This window comes from Danio aesculapii, chromosome 19 (assembly GCF_903798145.1).
Source record: "Danio aesculapii chromosome 19, fDanAes4.1, whole genome shotgun sequence".
Lineage (NCBI taxonomy): Eukaryota > Metazoa > Chordata > Actinopteri > Cypriniformes > Danionidae > Danio > Danio aesculapii.
The window spans coordinates 6,431,321-6,451,877 of record NC_079453.1 but is presented as its reverse complement, the minus strand read 5'-3'; the positions used below and the strand labels follow the sequence as shown (position 1 = coordinate 6,451,877).

The 20,557-nt window shown below is 40.1% G+C and overlaps 1 protein-coding gene across 3 annotated transcripts; it reads right to left on the bottom strand.

Annotated features, from left to right (window-relative positions):
- Window positions 1-2,578: 2,578 nt before the first annotated feature.
- On the bottom strand, window positions 2,579-19,807 carry si:dkey-89b17.4 (zinc finger protein 646). Of its 3 annotated transcripts, XM_056479922.1 has the most exons (5): window positions 19,609-19,807; window positions 8,517-11,252; window positions 6,964-8,115; window positions 6,796-6,888; window positions 5,602-5,693 (listed from the first exon to the last, which is right to left on the bottom strand). In XM_056479922.1, exons 2-4 carry the CDS (start codon window positions 11,036-11,038, stop codon window positions 6,810-6,812), a joined length of 3,753 nt encoding a protein of 1,250 aa, XP_056335897.1. In that variant the 5' UTR covers window positions 11,039-11,252; window positions 19,609-19,807; the 3' UTR covers window positions 5,602-5,693; window positions 6,796-6,809. The 3 variants fall into 3 exon arrangements, with proteins under 3 accessions (XP_056335895.1, XP_056335896.1, XP_056335897.1); XM_056479920.1 differs by lacking the exon at window positions 6,796-6,888 and having other exon boundaries at window positions 2,579-5,691; window positions 19,609-19,806; XM_056479921.1 differs by lacking the exons at window positions 6,796-6,888; window positions 19,609-19,807 and adding an exon at window positions 18,911-19,503 and having other exon boundaries at window positions 2,579-5,691.
- Between the last annotated feature and the right edge of the window lie 750 nt (window positions 19,808-20,557).

The following is a 20,557-nucleotide window of genomic DNA, read 5'->3' as shown; positions in this document are numbered from 1 at the left end:
GTTAAGTTGGAAAGACGTTGAACTAATACTACATTGTGAATATGCCTCAAAAACGGATTTGAAAGGACGAGAGGGTGAGTAAAATATTGCTCATTAATCGTTTTACAGCGAAATGTTCATTGTATGTGAATGTTATACGTGCATTCTTACATTTAAAATAGCAATACATGACTTTTTGTATAAAACATAATAGTTACCAGGTAGGCCTATGCGTCTGCTGTGCTGTGAGGTACAGAATGGCGCGCTTTGTTCAAGCTGACGTCACGGGCACACGCAGCAATTTCTTGGTCAGCCTATAGTGGTCGCTGCACGATTTGTCACAGATTCCCATATAGAGGCATATCTGCTTGTTTATACATACATCTGCTATATTTAGTTTTATTGCGGGGTTAATAACTGCCGATTTTGATGTTCTCAGATTATAAAATATTTCATTTGGCAAGCGCTTTTGGACTATTTATATAAAATAACTGCTATTTACAAGGACATAAGAGCTGGGGGCTGGAAATTGAAGCCAGATTAGCTGGCTAGCTAGTAAAGTTTCAGTTTAATTTGCTCTAATAATGGGTTTTAGGGTTGTTGCTAGATCGGATACGTTTGCGGCTGGAAGTTTTGAGAATTATTTCTATTATTTATAAAATTTCCCATTTATTGTATTAACGTCTACCCCCACCCAAACCCTAAACCCAACCGTCACAGTAACGTAAAAACAGTTGTTGTACCAATTATTATTTGTTATATATTAAATTACCCAATAAATTGTATTTTTTAACGCCTACCCCCATCCCAACCCTAAAACCAACCATCACAGTAAAAATATTAATTATTGTTATACAGTGTCATAAAAAAAATGCTGCTTTATTAGTGTGCATAACACACTTCCGGTCGGCCGCATATCCGATCTAGACTTTATCGGGTTTTAGGTACCATGAAGGTAGCTCAGCTGTTCCATAATACCATGGCAAGAGCGATTAAAATCAAACTGCCTTCATGCTGCCAAAAATCCAACATTGGTTTAAACTACACTGGAACAACCATCGGGAAACCATTGAACAATAAAAAAAATATTTATCAATAACATAAGTATTATGTACATGAAATATTATAGTATAAAATATATTTTACTATACATTAGTGTATCAAAACTGGGTTTCAAGAATAAAAATACCAAGACTTAACAAATAAAGGTTTCAAATTTTAACAAAAAGCAGGTTTCTATAAATTGAGAAAAGATGAGGGTAGTTCCATCCATTAACATTAGGCAATATGTTGTGTCTTTGAAAACTTGCTGGTCAGAGTTAACTTAACCAGGTGCATTAAACCAGTGGTTCCCAAATGGGGGTCGGGACCCCTTGTGTGTGTGTGGGTGGGGGGGGTGGTGTTGGACAGTTGGTGATTTGCAATCAAATTCATTCATTAATTTTCCTTCAGCTTAGTCCCTTTATTAATCAGGGGTCACCACAGTCAACTTATCCAGCATGTTTTTTACACGGCGGATGCCCTTCCAGCTGCAACCCAGTACTGGGAAACATCTATACACACACTACAGGCAATTTAGCTTATTCATTTCACCTATAGCGCATGTCTTTGGACTGTGGGGGAAACCGGAGCACCTGAAGGAGACCCACATGAATACGGGGAGAACATGCAAACTCCACAAAGAAATGTCAACTGGCCCAACCGAGACTCAAACCAGCGACCATATTGCTGTGAGGCACCGTGTCGCTAAGAAATGAAACTATTAGAATGAGTGTATTTCGCCAATATGCTACAGAAGATAAAAATAGTAGGTAATAGTTATAAAACAACACACATTTTCTTTCATTAGATTGCAACCCCTGGGATCTCATTACGTTAGATTAAAGACAGAGCAATAGGGTCCGATGCAGCAGATTGATTTTATGGCACCAGGGTAAACTGACACCTTTACGGTACTCGCATACATTAACATTAAATACAGGCCATGAAGGATGGACACAGAGTAGGGCTGGGCGATAAATCGAAATCAACATTCAGAACCTATAATCAATCTAATTTTTCTGCTCCATTACGTTACGTTATTCTGCGGACATGAAGAGTATGGACAACTTCAACACTGAGACAACTGAGCAACTTGTACCAAAGAAAAATGCGTATTTACTGTAATAAACTTGTCAGTGAACTATGAGGGCAAAATAAATAAACAAATAAAATAATTGTTCATTAATCGTAATCAAGTAAATTAATCAGGGTTTTGATTTTAGGTCAAATTGCCCAGCCCTATCTCCGAGTGGTGTTCTCCAAAAACTAAACAAAGAATAGACTTGGGCCTATTGGGTGTGTGTGAGGTGTTTTGAGTTTGCAAGGTTTGTAGAGGATATTTGGGGTCGCTGGCGTTGTTATTTTGGGGGTCATGGGTTGAAAAGTTTGGGAACCCCTGCATTAAACAACCTACAATCTACGAATGGAAACATTCATAATAATCAGACTTCAACAAACAACACCATGACATTGAAATTGGTGGATGCAGACTCTTTGAGAACACCAACCATGAGTGACAACCTTTAAAATCACACATGAATTTGAAGTGAATGTTACATTAATGTTCCAGCTATTTATTTTTATTGTTTGAGAGCAATGAGGTTATAATTCAAACATGTTCTGTTAGGAAATGAATTATCAAAATGTTGTTTAAAAAAAAAAGTATACAGTCACATATATTTATATATGTATGTGTGCATGTGCATATATATATATAAACAATATATATGTATGTTTATATATATACAGCTTATTTATATATATATAAACAAGAAGGGGGGAAAAAATCTTTTATCATTTTAAGTTTTATCATTTTATAATTTATATTTGGAATCCTTGTCAAAGTAGCCTGGGAAGAATGTCCTTTTTTTAAAATTATCCAATTGCGTAAAATTTGCAAGGGCACAGGTACATAAATATATAATCTTCCCATGCTCCGATCATCGCAGATACAATTTCATTTGCACTCAAAATACATTGACTTAGCACCAGCGCTCCCAGGTATTATAAACAAGCTCAAAAAAGTCCAATGCAATTAAAAAAAGAAAGCCAAAACAAATAAATACATGAGTTAACATGGTGTAACTGAAGGAGTTTAAAATAAGATTGCCTTGCTGATTGTAATGATCACAAAATCATTCTTAAAAAGTGAAATAGGCACATCCAATCTTGACATGAGTATGGGGAGGTTTGGGGGACAGTCACAACATCACGTGAGAAAGGCAATAATAATACAGTGATATGTTTACACTCATTATACTGCAATTAAAAACACATTGTTACAGTTCCCTGTTTATTGCACAAGGGACAGAACGTTCGTTTAAAAGCATAACAAATAATGGCAATGAAAGAGGAGATTACAGTCACTATAACAAGTGTTTTTTTAGGAGTCCTGCCATTCCTGACTCCGTGTCCGACAGCCTCTGGAGAATGGAGGGGTCGAAACAAGAAATCCTAAAACTGGGAGCTCTAAAACTAGCGTTTTCAGTTACAAGTGTTAATTTAAATAAAAATGCATACTACAGTGATCTTTTATAAAAGTTTTCCTGTAAATAATACAGTCAGAGGTACAATACAATACAAGGTAAAACCAAATGCCAGTACAAGCCTATCAATATACATTTTTCCCCCTTTCATTTTTCTCCCATTTTTTTTATTCATAGCACAACCTACCATTTCTATACACTAGCAAGTTAGTTGCAGTTTTTAAAATATGGGTTCTGAGCAACATCATCAAATTAAAGGGAGAACGAACGAATGATGCCACTAAGAAATGAACCCAATAAGCGCAATGCTGTCATCTGCTGCTGAATAATAATAATGTTTTGAAGCTCATCTTCGTGCTGCATGGTACACACAAGTTAGAAAAGTTAGAACATGAAAAGAACAGGGGAGGAATACAAAACAAAACCAAAAAAAATCTTTGAAAGTCCTACACAACACAGAAATGTGTTGCCTCCAATAACTGAAGACGTCTCAATTACGCTCTATACACTGTTAAACATAGTTACTTCTACTTGTTATACATACAAGTTGCTCGACACGTCTCGGAATTCATCGGACAGTCAACATATTTTCTTTGTATTGTCTAGGATTGAAAGTTGTGAATGCTTTCAAGGTTGTCATCAAAAGGGTAGCTAGGCATGGGATGAAATGTATGCTTTTTAAATTCTTTTTTTATCCATTTAGCAATAACCCAAAAGGTGGGGTTGCGTGTCCATCTTGAACCCAAAGTCGCTTTTTATGTAACCTCACAAAAACAATACTGATCTAACAGTACCATAGTGGGAAATGTGCTGTTTTATACACATACGTGGAAATGTCTCATCCCGAAAGCAATTCGTTTTCAAGAATTAAAACAAGACGCCAGCTAGTTTGTACTTCTTCCAAAGGCTGGTATCAGAATTGAAGGCAGTGGCCCTCAGTGTCCCCAACCCCAAAAGGGAACTGTGAAAATGCAAGTAAGGTCACCTGTGGTGTTTAGGATGAGGGTAAGGGTGGGGAAAATGTGACCTAAAACTAACAGTCATCATGTGATGTAACAAGTCCAATGTTTCACGGTACATGCAGGGACAGTTCTCTTAACCTAAACAACAATCTGTTCAACAAAAGCCTCACAGCCACACCTCAAGCACTAGAGAGGAAGATGAGTGAAAGTAATGGGGGTTTTGGCACCTCCAAAAGCCTTGGCATGAATCTCCATAACAAACCACAAGTTCTGCTTTAGCAATTCTCCGGCACTATAAAAAGGGCCCTGAGGGCATGCCCAAGTAGTTGGTGGTGCCGACGTTGAGACTAGATGAAGGTGTTGAACTGTTCCAGTGGACCTTCTGATGGTGTCTTAAGTTGGATCTGCTGGAGAAGCGCTTATCACAGTGCTGACACGAGAAAGGCTTCTCCTTGGTGTGGATGCGGCGGTGGCAGATGAGTTGGGTGGAGACACGGAATGCCTTGCCACAGTCCGGGCACTGGTAACGCTTGGGCTCTGTGTGGATACGTCTGTGATTTTTGAGTGCCATCAGGTTGGAGAATTCTTTCTGACAGGAGTTGCAAAAATAGGTGCCCATCTTGTGGCTGTTTTTGTGATTCAGAAGTGAGCTGGCATGACGGTAACCACGGCCGCACTGATCACAGACATGCGACTTGCACCCCAACTCACTGCGTCTCTGCTGTGACGCCAGCTGATGATGAAGTCCAGATGAGCTGCTGCCACTGGGGCCATGGTTAAGCTTTCGGAGGCCATTAGGATCAAGTCCCTGTGCTTGCATCAGCGTAAGGTCAAGCCCAGAGCCCCAACTCAAATCAGAGCCACTGGACGAAACCCCAGGCTGCTGCGATGTTTTTGGGGTGCGGCCATGTTGCATTTCCAAGTGGAGTCGGAAACTAGCCTTGCTAAGGAAGGTCCGCTGGCACAGAGTGCAGGCAATCTCCCGCTCCTTTTGGTGGATACGGCGGTGATTTTGTAATTGGGAAGAGACACGGAAAGCTTTGCCACACTCTGGGCAGCGGTGCCGCCGAGTTTCAGAATGAATGCGACGGTGATTCTTGAGTGCGAGCAAATTGGAGTAGGTCTTGAGGCACACAGCGCAGTGGTAGATGCCGACAGTGTGGGTGTTTTTGTGATTAAGAAGTGAGCTAGCATGCCGATAAGAACGACCACACTGGTCACATCTGTGAAAACAGAAAGAGAGACAAAGTAAATCTCACCTGCTCATTGTCTTCTCAACCCCTCAATAGTTAGTAACCTAGATTAGTCTTAAAGCAAGCTAACAATGTTTAGCGGACTTCTATGATAATTGCATTGATGGATACACAAATACAGGTATATGATCTTGAATCCAGCTGCCAAACTAAAACAAAAATTATCTTGGACAGGATAACTTGGATAGCATTGTCAGTAAAAGCAGTGAATAAAGTGACCATGAATTATAACTTGAAGTTTCAACTAATTGTGTAAAATTAAGGCAGTGGTACAATGAACTATATAATTTATAGAATCATAATATAAACAATGTGACAGTCTACAGGACACACCTTGTGTCAGTGTTCTACAAATCATGATTAGTTTTCAGTATCAAGGTATTTAAAGATTCAGCTGTTCAAAATGGTCAATACAATGTTACTAAGTATCGATCAAGAACACAAAGCCTTTCAAAATGCTAGCATGATTGTGCAGAAAACACGGTTTTTGGATTTGATCTGAATTCTGGTTGGAAAACAGAATTATAGAAGTGTGGTGAACTTGTTTCCAAATATCAAAGCAGTATGTTATGTTTTTGTGAACCTCACTAAGAACTTTTGTTCCAATAATGTAATTTGTTAGTATGGAAGTTGTGCGTTAGTGGGAAGTTGTCACATTCCTTTAAATATTTCTTCCTTGATATTTATTGCCTTGATAGCAAATTAAGCATATTTTGATAATGGTAAATAAAATGGCAAATTAAAAAACATGCATTAAACAAATTAATTAAAGTCCAGTGGTTTGCTGAGTGCTGTTGAGCCCAGATAAGTATGCGTTCCTGGAAGCACTATAGCTGATATAAAATTAGAGCATTAATGGCAACTGAATGTTCAAATGGTAACAACAGTAAACTTCACCATACATTCCAATATGTTTTCACTCAAATCAATTATTAAGGAGCAATCAATTGTTTGTCTATCTTTAGTACAATACACACATCTACCTAGTAAGTACATCAAGATTGACCCATTTTACCAAGACATCCGAACAATCTAGTGCAAATTGCTAACTGAAAGCAAAGGGGGGTAACTTATCTGGTCTCCACTAATCATACTGTCCAAACTTCAGAAAAATCCAAATTCCGGCACGCGTATGGTCCCGAGGAAGCCGGATTGGAGATCATATACCTGTAATAGACATGTAGAAACCTGTGATCTTTACTAGTTCACTTCAAAAATCACGAACAACAGACGTAAACTCACGTGAACCGGTAATCCTCTCCCTCTCTTGTGCTTGAAGTGTCCTTCCTCATGCCCTCCTTGCCTACCTGGTTGTCACCGCAGCGGTGCCTGGCCAGCCCAGAACGACCCTGGAAGCTCTTCCCACAGGTGGGGCAGCCAAATCGGGTGTGTCCCTCCTCGTGGACTCTCTGGTGGTTCCGAAGGAAGCGGGCCAGTCGGAAAGCCTTTCCGCAGGTTGTGCAGATATGCCGCTTCTTCTGCGTGTGGATACGCATGTGGTTGCGGAGGGCCATGTAGTTGGTGTACGGCTTGTCACAATAGGAGCAGTTGAAGTTGCCAATTTTGTGTGTATTTTTGTGGTTGAGCAGACTGCTAGCATGCTTGTATGAGCAGCCGCAAAGGTCACAGGCAAAAGGACGTTCTTCACGCTCTGGAGATCCCAGGTCACCTGCATCCATGCTCATATTAGAGCTGTTGAGGGAGGCAGAAGACGAAGGAAGCTGTGCACTGCAGTTATGTGAGGCCAGATCTGTGGTTGCATGAAAGACTTGAGAGCACCCATCGCATTCATATTCTGGTGGAGGAGGAGCAGTCTGAATGCTAGTACCAGGAAGAGGAACAGGAATATCTTTGCAGAGCTGGTTGCTGGTGTGCGTTTCAAGCTGCCTCTGGTTCCTGAAGCCCCTTCCACATTCAGTGCAGGTAAATTTCTTAAGAGCGAAATGCATTCGAAGGTGATTCTTCATTGCCAGTCGATTTGGATAAGTGGAGTTGCACACGTTGCAGTGGTATTCGCCGATCTTATGAAGGTTCTTATGATTGGCCAGACTGCCAGCATGACGGTAAGTACGTCCACACTGATCGCAAGCAAAGGGGCGGCGACCGCTGCCATCATCAATCTGCTGTGCCCTCGCCCCTGCGTATGGTTTTTTGAAATCTTGAGGTTGACCATAATTGGTGTTCATGGGAGGATTCTGCATTTTGGGTTCACCCATCCTCATAGCTTGAAGCTGCGAAGGGCCTCCTTCATAGTGGGCTCCATTGGGATGAGACATGCTTTGAACTCTTTGGTCTCGCTCTCCAGTCTTTGCTCTGTGCTCTTCGTGCAGGCGTAGATGATTTATTAACTGCTTCTGAATCTTGAAGGCCTTCCCACACTCCTCACACTTGTGTCTGTGAACAGATAAAACACACAAAAACAAACAGATAAGAAAGCTAAAACACACTTCCATAAAAAGAAAGAAACAGAAAGAGGGACGATCCCCTTACATATACAAAGATGACTACACAATGCTCAAATGGGGTACAGACATTATGAATTTCAGACTCAACTGCGTGTATGCGTGTATATCAGTATGAGTTATGTTTGTTGCCCTCGTCATCTCTAATAAAAAACAAAAACAATCACCATTGCACACTGCCTTGACACTCAACATTTCATTAAAATCTATTCATTCAGTGATGACCTGAGTAATCACATGAGTGGGGAACTCATGATAATACATAAGCATTCAAAGTATGCAAAGAGATCTAAACAGTTAGAGTATAATAGGGCACATGCAATGCTGGCTAACCTCTTTAAGTCAAAATGAGTCCTCTGGTGGTTCTTGAGAGCCAGTAGGTTGTAGTAGCGTTTTTGGCAGACAAGGCAGCGGAAGACCCCAGTCTTGTGAGATTTCTTATGGTTGAGCAGGGAGCAGGGGTGTCTGTAACTCCTTCCACACTGGTCGCACCTGTGGGGCCGATCAACAGAGCCTGACATCTGCTGAGGGTTTACAGGGCCTCCGCTGCCACTGGTACCAGCACCACCCGTCATCCCTTTAGCTCCATTCATACCCTTGTTCAATGCCCCCGATCTCGCCTTGCCTGGACACAGGTGAGTGATCAGGTGATGGCGATCTGCAAAGAACATGCCACAGTCAACGCAAATGTGGTTCCTTCCATCCATTTTGCCATTAGAATTAGAGCTACTGCCACCCAAGCCCTGTGTAGATCCATCTGGCCGAGCATGTCCATGGACTAGCTGGTGATTCAGCAAGTCCTGCTTTCTGCTGAAGCTCTGGCCACAGGTGCTACAGATCGAAAGACTGGCTGTACTACCCTCTTGTCGCCTCCTCCACTCTTGGTCACCAACTGAAGTGAGGGCAGAGGAGGGCCCTGCCCCCTGGTTAACCCCATGGCTTCGTAGGTGGCTACGAAGTGCCCTCAGACTGGCATAATGGTTTCCGCAGGCCGTGCACTGATAAACCTCTCCATCATCATCATCATCATCATTTTTGTTATTCATTCTCTTATTGTTGCCCTGTGAGTTGTTTTGTGCACCTGCAAATGACATCTGGTCATGACCACGTCTGTGACGAGAACTTTCTTTGAGGTTAGCACTGCCAGCTGGCAGAGAAGCACCACCAGGACTATGGAAGCTCATGTTACCCATGTAACCATTAGTCATACTCCCTTGGTTGACATTATTTGCTTGACGATGGTTTTGGGGAAGAGGGGAATGACCAGAACTGCTTTGAGCAAGGGAGCCGTCAAATCGGTCATGGAATTCCAGTGAATCCAGGCCACTGTTATGGGAACCATCTGGGACAAAGTGTGCTGCATCACCAAGATTACCAGGCATTGAAATTGGGGTTGTTGCACCACTCTCCTGACCCTGAGAATGTACAAAGCCTTGTTGAGAGTCTAGCCCTGTCAGTGGCTCAGAGGAAAGCCAATCTCCCTCTGTACCCATCGACTGTGAATTTGGCCTGGTTTTGTGACTGCGAAGGTGGCTATGTAGGGCTGCTAAGTGTGAATACTGCTTACAGCAAACTGTGCACTGATAATTGCCAGTTTGATGTGAGCGTTTATGATTAACTAGACTCCCGGCATGTCGATAGCTTTTCCCACATTCTTGGCACTTAAATCTGCGATCAGCATCATCAATAGATGAAGACTGCCCCTGAGACCTTGTCTCACCATTTGATGTAGATATTGATGGTTGAGAGTTTGAAGCTAGCCCAACAGAATTTAAAATAGAAGGGGCATCTTGGGCATGTGCTGTCGTGTGAGGGTCATGGGTAAGGTAATGAATTTTGAGACTATCCAAGTCAGGTTGTCCTGTTCCACAATATGCACACGTATATATGGCATTATTAACTGCAGGGCCTAGCATTGGGTCATAACGCTTGTCAGGTAATGGGGGCAATGGAAGGGGGTCACCTAGAGCTGGTGTATAAGGATTCACTGCTGGGGATCGAACAGAACTTAGATTATGAGGCACTATGCCTGGGAAACTACGTGTTAGTCCCAATGAAGATGATGCAGCATTATGTAACAAAAGGTGCTCTTGAAAGTCATTCTTATTAGGCAAAGCCAATTGGCAAAGATGGCAATAGCTGGGTGCCATGTCATCATTATGGGAACCAAGGGGGCGAGGGTCAGATGGTGCTTCATTCACAAGAACCCCCATGGACATTCCAGGGGGCTTAAATTTAGAATGAGTGCGTTCATGAGCATTAAGAGCGGCAAGATTACTAAACTGCTTATAACAGACACTGCACTTATATGTACCCTCTTGATGAGACTTCTTATGGTTAACCAAGCTGCCATGATGACGATATGTTCTGTCACATTGGTCACATTTAAACGGTCTGTCCCAGGCATCTTCAGATCCTGGAGGTTTCAGTTTGTCATGGTCATGACCAGGCATCATTCCGCTGTTGTTTATGTGACTCCTGAAAGCTGCGTCAGACAGATCTTGTGCTAGATTATAATCCCTGTCTTCATCAACATTGTCCTCATTCTCCTCTTCAGCTTGGGCACTTGGAGACAGGGTGTGGATGCGGAGGTGGTTTTTCAGCGCCACTGCATTGGGCAAAGTTCTGGTGCAGACTGGACACTGGAAAGAACCCATTTCATGAGTTTTTTTGTGAGAAGCCAAGCTACTGGCATGCTTAAAAATGCGTCCACACTGCTCGCATTCAAATCTGCCATTCTCTTCTTGATGATAGTGTGCTTTCATGTGCTCCAGTAGACTAGGTGTACTTGGGCAAATGATGTCGCATTCTTTGCAAGGAAAACCCTTGGCTCGATTCATATCATGCATAGCCATGATGAGAAAATTGAAATGGAAGGGAGAAATGTCCACATAAAATGATCCTCGAACAAAGAAGAAAAGGGGGCAATGTGTGATGTTCAGCTCTCTGCTTCTGTAGTATCAGCCATTTTACCTGGGTGACAGATATTCTCTCCAATCAGCCTTTCAATTCCACTCGATCACAGCAGTTCAGAGAGGGTCTGGACAGATGTGGGGCATCAGAGGACAGCTGAGAACATAAAAAAAAACTACGTTAATTTTATTTAACAAATAAGGGTTATAACAATAAATAAACATTTACTGTAATAGGACGACATTATGAGATGTAGCTTTGGCATGTCTACTCTTACTTTAGGTCCCACAACAGACGCACAGGTTCAAAGTAGATGAAAATAAGCCAGCTTTTTGTACCTGCACATCAATCATTTGACGTCAACTGTAAACGGCTTTGCTGATAACTCTGAAGTCTGTTTACACTGCCACAACATCAGCATAATTAACATTTTACCAAGGATATGTGAATTACAAGTATAGTACAAGCTATAAAAGAGTAAACATTATTCAAGAAAAAAAGGTCAGTTTTACAATGCAAGTTGTCTAAGCATTGCAAGCATATCAAGTAAATTGTGCAGGAATTGGCTACTTCCAGATTTTGTCAGGTAGAGCTTGCAGCCCCCCAAAAATGCAGAAATGCAGTCATTATAAACAAACGCTGGAAAACTCAGTAAACACTTTCTGAAGTTGCTACAAAATAAATTTTCTATATGTTAGGATAGTCAGGCCATCTCAAAGCCATTCTTTAAAGGGCATCTATGGTGAAAAATCTACTTTTCAAGCTGTTTGGACAGAAATGTGTGTAAGTGTAGTGTATAGACAGTCATATTGGGGTGATATAAACACAGCCAGTCCTTTTTTTTTTTCCAATACAACAACAAAAATGGTGGACTAATTGGAGCGTTTTTTAGAACGACCGCAACTTGACTTAGAAGAAAATAACGAACTTGCCTGCACGTCGCACACAAGAAGCGCCGCGCCACGCATTTTAGCATTCTAAACATAGGTTTCTATCAGGGTACATTCAACGACGCTTTAAGTCGGCGGCTGTCCGCGGCGCTCAGCCACGATTCGGGACACTTCACATTTCTGCCGCGCCACAGAGCGCCATCTGAATAGTTTCATTTTAAATAACATGCAAATGTGCGTGTCTCGGCTCTGATCGGCGCATCCGGTGCCTCAGTCAAAGCTAATTCAGTGTGCGTGGTTATTAGTCTCCGTGTACAAGCTCGGAACTTTATACTAGCACACAGTTGGCTGTAAAACTATACAAAGACACAAATGATTTTGTAGTCTCTGCTTGGTCTGTGTCCGAGTCGTACATGTACAGCTGAATGCTGGTCCTCTCACTCATGTTGCTTCTCTCTGTCTGTTGCCAAACACAAATCGGGGGAGCTCTTGGCTCCGCTCCCTTGTTACATTGGGCGGAAAGCCGAATCTAATTTTCATGTGAAGCAACACAACCCTTAAACAGCGACCTGTGTACACGCCCCCAAAATGGCACTTTTTAGCACATTATAATCAAAAAATCTGAATTGTGTTTTTAACTGAACCTAAACTGGCACACTCAGAAAAACTATAATATTAAATCTTAATATAAGGGGCAAACTATGTGCCCTTAAAACCTCAGAGTTGATAAAAGTTTACACATGACTAAAAACATATATCAGCCAAAGCCCTTTTTATAAACAAGATATTTGGATCAAAATATCTCCAGGTATATTTGATTTACAGATATTTACTAATCGATGTCTGATAACTTTTGCCATTCCAAATTTTGACAATGTTTATTGAGTATTATTACAAATGCTTCTTTGGCAATTGAAGATACAGTAATTTGCAACAACACCACAAGCAGAAATCATGCATTTTCCATGAAAGCTGCTTATGTAAAACCAAGTATCGCAACAACATTTAGTATACATAAATTAAGCGAACATGCAGCAGTGCATTGACGTTTATACAACTAAATACAGCAACTGAATATGCAAACTCCATATAACCAAGCCAATCTTGGCAACCCTTTCATCTGAAAATGCAAGAAACTCTAATAATATGATCTGTCCCATGCACCACATAACATCCTAACTACAGACAGACTGCAAATCATGGCAGTCGATTAAGGAGCTTTTTCATTTAAAACCACACATTGAGATTGAGCTTGGCACCACAACAGACCAAGATTTTTTTCTTTCAATTCTACATTTAATATTTGTGCAAACCACTGAACTCAATTATAACTCTGACAATCAGTAACTCTTCAAATGTATTTCAACGCTAAAACAATCAAATGGATTTTTCAAAGCACAAGCAAGATTCTTATTTTCTGTTATTGTCTTTAAGGGTCACTAAACGCCAGGGCTGCATATAAAATCACTTCATCAGTTTAACCCAGTGCCACTGGCATCACTAAAGCGAGTGAAATTTGGCTACATTGGCAGCTTGTGTTCCTATCTAAATACAAAAACCAACTAGATCCATGACTACACTTGGAGCTTGGAGCTCAATAAAATGGTTCAGGAAATTTGGCGACAACAAAAATCACACTGGATTATTGAAGCTGAATTTGCTATAAGAAAACCAAATAAAATTAGTGCCCACTGGGGAGAAATCCATCTTTTTACCACACAACTGCAATGAAAGAAACAGTGCTCCTTTACCACACACAATGGCCATCAGACAACTGAAACACTAGAGAGCTCAGCTGGTTTATTTTTTGGCTTCTCTCAAGCCTGTTGTATGGCATGATTTCACTTTCAGTACAGAAACTTCAATAGCGGCAGTTATTAATAACCCTATATTAAGACAATGTGTGACTGATACCAGTGAATTTATCTGGTGGTAAAAGAAGGTTCAGAACTGTCTTGTTTATGTTTTTAGCACATATTACTTTGAGTCATATATATTTTATTGCAACTACACAATACAATGTCCTACAAAATGCAATCTCCTTGTACGTGGCTATGTTTCCATTCAAAGCTGTGAATTTAATCAATGCGTAAATTCAGTATATTACATAACACATTTGCAAATAAAGCATCGTTTCAATCCAATGAGCTGAAGAGAATAAAAATGAAACTTCCTAATAGCGGTAGGAAAAATAGTAGCTGCAGCAATAAGATAAGCCACTGTTGGTCTATTTAGTATACAGGCCTATATGTTTTGCATCTCGGGGTATTCCTATCTTGTATTCTGATGTATTAAGACTGTAATTAGAATGTAATTAAAGCAACATATTTGATAATGGACTTTGGTTTAGGCATTTCGTCCAGTAATCTAATAATATCTGTTTAAGTAATGTCATCTGAGTTATATGATATGCATTGAGGAATTAATGCCTTCAGTGGTTCAAAAAGAAGTTCTTTTTTTTCTATGTACGCACAAAAGTATTCTTGTAGTTTCTTATTATTCTGATTGAAACACTATAGCACGTTTTCAGGATGTTTTTTGCCATTTTTCCTGGACATTGAATGAGTTGGTGACCATTGCAGTCTATGGAGGACAAGGGAGCTCTCAGATATCACCTAAAATATCTTTTGATTTCTGATCTTAAGAGTCTCAGAGGTTTGAAATGATATAAGGGTAATAACATTTTCATTTTTAGTGAACTAACACTTTATTGGAAATAGAGAATTTTAAACCTGACATTATGCTCATGAACAGATCTTCTGATAGATGCAGCTCTTAAACGCTCTAGTGATTGTGTATCTGTGTAAGCACTCAATGAAGGACAGTAAAGTAGTGATATTAAGAGCCAATTAAAGTCATTAAGCACATGAACACAATAGCCAATAAAGTTTAAAAACCTGCTCAACAAAGCACCAATGTTAGTGTGAAATCCACGTTTTAAAAATTTTAGTACTTATTAGTACCGAACTTTAATATCACTTGAAATATTCAGATTTAAAAAGGGATAAGATGAAAATAACATACAAGTTTTTCGCCATTTGACCTAGTTTCCATAACCTTGACCCCATGTACAGATAAAGCAACTATTTTTTCTCCTGCACCACATCCTATCTTCTTTAAAGTCAGTGTAAACTGGAAGTTTGTGCAGACCTTTATTTCTGCATGATGCCATATTTCCAACAGAAAGTAAATAATGAGTGGTGGGTATTTGTTTTTGTACAGCTCCTCTTCTTTCTCTAGCAGTTTAACTGATATCAGAGTAGGACTGCAATTCCTGAGCGAAATCAAATATTCAGATTTTGATTAAAGTGGAAATTGTACCATTTTTTTCCAGTGGATTCATTAATTTTCCTTCGGCTTAGTCCCTTATTTATCAGGGGTCACCACAGCGGAATGAACCGTCAACTATTCCGGCATATGTTTTACGCAGCGGATGCCCTTCCAGCTGCAACCTAGTATTGGGAAACACCCATACCAGTGTTTCCTCTAGGATTTTTTCCAGCTGTGGCGGCAGACTGTTTGGCCTTTTACACACATCTACCAACCTGTGGCATTATTTCATTGCCTAGAGCGCCGATTTCCTCTGTTTGTGCACAAAACTTCTTGCGAGCCCTCAAATATATATGCTGCTCAAGTGCAGATTTTCTTTAGTGCGTGTATGTAACGAGTATGTCTCCAACATTTATTAGATTTGCTAGGAATATTTATGAATGTCTCCAACAGACCTACACAGCGGCATTAATGCGTCCTGAAGTAAAGTGAAGCGGCTATAAACTCCAGCAAGATAGTCATTGTATGCAGAACCACAGACCTTTATCTATAAATAAAATATAATTATGGAAACTGTGTCCATCATAACTGAAAGCTACATTGTGTTTGCTGGCCTCACGCATTGTGCATGCACCAGTCAGTCAGTCAGCACGTCGCCTTAAAAAGTTAAACAAATAACGCAGGACTACGATTACAGAAAAGTTCGCGCTGTTATAATTCACTTACCATTTAATATGTTTTGGTGCGATTGTAACCCGCTATTAAAAAAAATGGCTGAATGTTTTGAATGAGAAGCTGTAATGTAGCTGTGGCGGGATGAATTTTGGTGTGGCGCCTCGCCATCGAAAATAAATGTAGCAGAAACCATGCATACACTCTCACACACACTCATACACTACAGTCATTTTGGTTCATCCAATTCACTTATACAGACTGTGCGGGAAACCGGAGCAGTCGGAGGAAACCCACACGAACAAGGGGAGAACATGCAAACTCCACACAGAAATGCCAACTGGTCCAGCTGGGACTTGAACCAGCAACCTTCTTGCTGTGAGGCCACTGTGCCACCTCTTGAATTAATTGTTCAACATTAAAATATTTACGGTTTGATTTCATGCATGCTTTAATAGAACATTCTAATGGAAAATGTGACCAAAATGACCAGTTTTACTCCATTTTGTGCTACAAGTTGCAAGACAGATCATATGAAGTGTTCATGATGTGATCATCATTCATGCACAGTGAGGTCTGCTGTTTGAAGAATGAATCTAGGCATACATCTCACAGCATCTGTGATCTGAGTTAGCGTCGCATACCCTCAGGGTATATAACCTGACCAGTGGTCTCTGACTCAAGACCATCTGGATGCTTTAGCTCCATCAACACTTCAAGATCCACACTGCAAAATGCCAGATGGGTCCCACTTTTTAGGGAATCAAATAATTTACAAAACACACTACTTCCACTATGATTGCTTAATTTAAGGTCAATGAAAGCACTACTAAGACCTGTCACAGAAAAGAACACAAAATAACACTGCAGTAATGGTATCAGATGATGACGACATTCACTAGCATATTTGGATTAAACGTTGTTTTTTTTAATCAAGGGTCGCCACAGTAGAATGAACCGCCAACTATTCCAGCATTTGTTTTACGCAGCGGATGCCCTTTTAAATCGCAACTTAGTATTGGGAAAAACCCATATACTCTCGCATTCACACACACACATACACTACAGCCAATTTAGTTCATCCAATTCACTTACGCCCGATTCACACGGGGCTTCAGCGTCAATGCTTTACAGAGGGCGTGTCTGAAGTTGGGGCTGACGCGATCGCCATAGCAGCATCAGCCATATAGCGATCTGATTGGCTGACGCTTCCGTTGGCGTTTCAAAAGTTGAGAAAGTCACAACTTCTGCAGCAAGCAGGCGCCGACGGATCCACAATGCAGTTCGGCAACACCTGACGTCACCCATTCAAAGTGATAGGGAAGCGTTGACTTTGATGCCCCGTGTGAATGAGGCGTTATACAGACTGTGGAGGAAACTGGAGAATATGCAACTCCACACAGAAACCCCAACTGGTCCAGCTGGAACACTGGAAAGAACACTGTGCAGTGATGATATCAGATAGTAACAATCACTTGCATATTAGCTATGAGAATTCAGTGATTAAAATGGCAAAACCATGACATTATAATAAGTCAGAAAAAAGATATGTAAATAAAAAAAAATTATAATAATAATATATATATATATATATATATATATATATATATATATATATATATATATATATATATATATATATATATATATTAAAAGGTGTTTTTTTTTAAGTCAAATAACCATATAACTTGAAGTCAATTTACTTATTATACTACAGACTAGTTTTGTGATAAGAATTTAAATTAATTAATCATTAATCGGCATATAGAACTACACAGATGTTCATGTCTTCACCTGGTCTAGCAAACGCTGCCTGATGACTAGACCCACACGGAATCTGCAAGTGCAGAAATCCAGAGATTTCCACTGATTTTTAGCCATTCATTGAGTCTATTCATTTAGTAGCGTAAATTTATATTTATTCAGGTTTGAAATTAATTTCCGTAATATTACCGACTAATATAAAAATGTTCATATGATTTATTTACAATACAGTTTGTAAAGTAATCATTTCTGTCTTTTAGTAGATATATTATATGAGATCTGCTTTGTTTACCAAATAAGTAGATCTAATTGGATTTGCTTAGGAAACAATAAAAGTATAAAAGCTTTTTTTTTTTGTATTTAATATATTACGTTTTTAGTTACAAAACTCGCAAAAATCATTCCACATAAATCCCCAGTTTTATTAGCAGAAATAGCAAAAAATGTCCGCAGATTCTGTCTGACCCTACTGATCACTAAAGTAATCCTGCACACTAAACAAAATCAAACAGAAAGACTACATAGAGGCCCTGTTAGAAGGTAAACAAGTGTGTGTGTAAACACACTGCTCATTTACTGCATGTTTACTTTTATACCTTGAATTTATGTGTCAAGCGAGTCCAAAAAGCATTATTAAAAATAGTTTTAAGATTAAATGTATTAAAGTGCTTTTACTTAATGAATAACTTGTATATTAACCACGTTCATGGTTATGTTTTTAATAATGACCACCACTTCTTCATTAGTGGAAATCACTATTTTAAATGATGACCATGAGAACTTTGTAGACATTTAGTTCTCTTAAGAAAACTAAAACCCAGATCAACAAATCCTTAATTAGCTCTAAACTTTGATAATTTTAATACGTATTAATGCAACGTAAACACTCGAATCAATAAAACGCGTAGATAAACATTGAAAAAAAAAACAATTAGCATGGTTATACGTTTCTTCAGCTACATTGTAAATTTACAATATTCTATTTGCCCAATGGCGCAGCTGACAAAGAAACGATACATGATGGGCCCAAGATGTCCGTGACACGCCAATAACGACGGAATAATATTCATGGTCTATAAGCAAACCTGTTTTTCTATAAAAATGTAAACAATTAACGCCTCGCTATGACCTTGGCCTAAAGCTCCACACCCGCTTTTTCTCCGGACAAAAGCAGATGCAGATACCCGACATTCCGTGTCATTTTCCCTCCAGACTCACCAAATTAGGCGTCGATAACACCGAATTAAGACCAAAAATACATTGTACACCCATCCGGGCTCAATGTACGTGCAGTGCCAGTCAAAATGCATGTCTGTATTGTTGCAAGAAAGAGCGAAATGTACATCCAGACCCGTGTGTTTTCACAGGATGCGAGTCGCTGTGTGCAAATATTAGCTGGTGGGCTATTGCAGCCAGACTGAGTGCGAGAAAACGCAGAAAAAAACGATTATTTTCGACGCGCCAAACGCTTTAGGACGAAAAGTCCCGCTCATTTTTGGTCACTCTCGTGTGTTGGTTTGAAAGCATGAAAAGCATCCAGCTCTTGTAGGCGATGGCATCGATTATTTGAACGTGTCGGTCTGTCTGACAGCGACAAACCCCCCCGCAGCTAACGCGCTAGCCTCCCCTCACGATACTAGCGAGCGCAAAACACGACCATCTCGAAGAAAACAAACAGTTTTGATGACCTACATTTGGAATAAATGTCCTTTGGATTAAAACACACCGATATAAACGCGATTAAATCGACGAATATCAGGTATAAACTGTAAAACGGTTTCTATTTAGCGGTAAGGTCAATGCTAGTCGGCTAGCTTGCCTAGCGACACAAAGATCCGGAGGCTCGCGAGCTCTGATTCAATGAATGTGGCCATTGTGTGCAATTAAACAAACACCTTCAAGCTGCAACCACTTACCCGACTTACAGACGTGCACAATGATCAGGAATGAGGGGTTATGCTCTTTTAGATTGCGCAGGAGAAATTGGTATGTTCAGTCGCTCGCCATTATTATTTTTGAACTCTTTTTCTCTTCAGCGGGCGGCTCCACCGTCTTTTTCTCGGTGTATTCAGCACACTTCCTGCTGCGGGCTGAACGGAGATGGAGAGCTGCGGACGTGCTTTACCGCGTCACTATGCGCTGTTCTCCGTGTGTTTGCGTTGGAAGTAAACATTGCTCAGTGCTCCGTGGACCCAATATTTGATTAAAATCATACAGCTAGTTTTATGTACCGTGCACGACGGGACGCAAACAGGTTAACTTTCTTGTGCTTCTTTAGGAAATGCAACAAAGAAAACGTTTTTGCATGCAGCATTACTGTTATTTACAATGCATTGGAGTAAAGTTACTATAGGCTAGAATAGAAAACATGGCATTAGTTGTCACATTAATTTCAATCACCATAAATGTTTTGGCTAAACGTCAAGTTTATGCCATTTCTTTACCCTTAAACCTTTAACCACCTAAATTGGTTGATAATTAATATAACAATTGACTACATTTTATTTTAGGCTACATTTTAAGAGGCCAAAACCACTGCATTTGCAGTTTCAACATTGTAGTCTGTCATACCTGGAAGACACCTACAAGACCATAGCCAGCCTGGTAAAAAAAGTGGTTATTTCTCTCAAAAAGTGGGCCTTTTTGCAGTCATTCACCCCATTTTCTATATAATTATGAGGTTTAAATACTGAATTTTAATGACATTAAGCGCTATTTTTTTGCTGGAATAGCTTGTCGGATGGTCATCGTATCCATCGTTACAGTTTTTGATCTACCATTTCCTAAAGATTTAGAATAAAGGTATATGAAAACTAGGGCTGTAGGATTAATCGGAAAAAGATCGCGATCTCGATTCGACTCTGC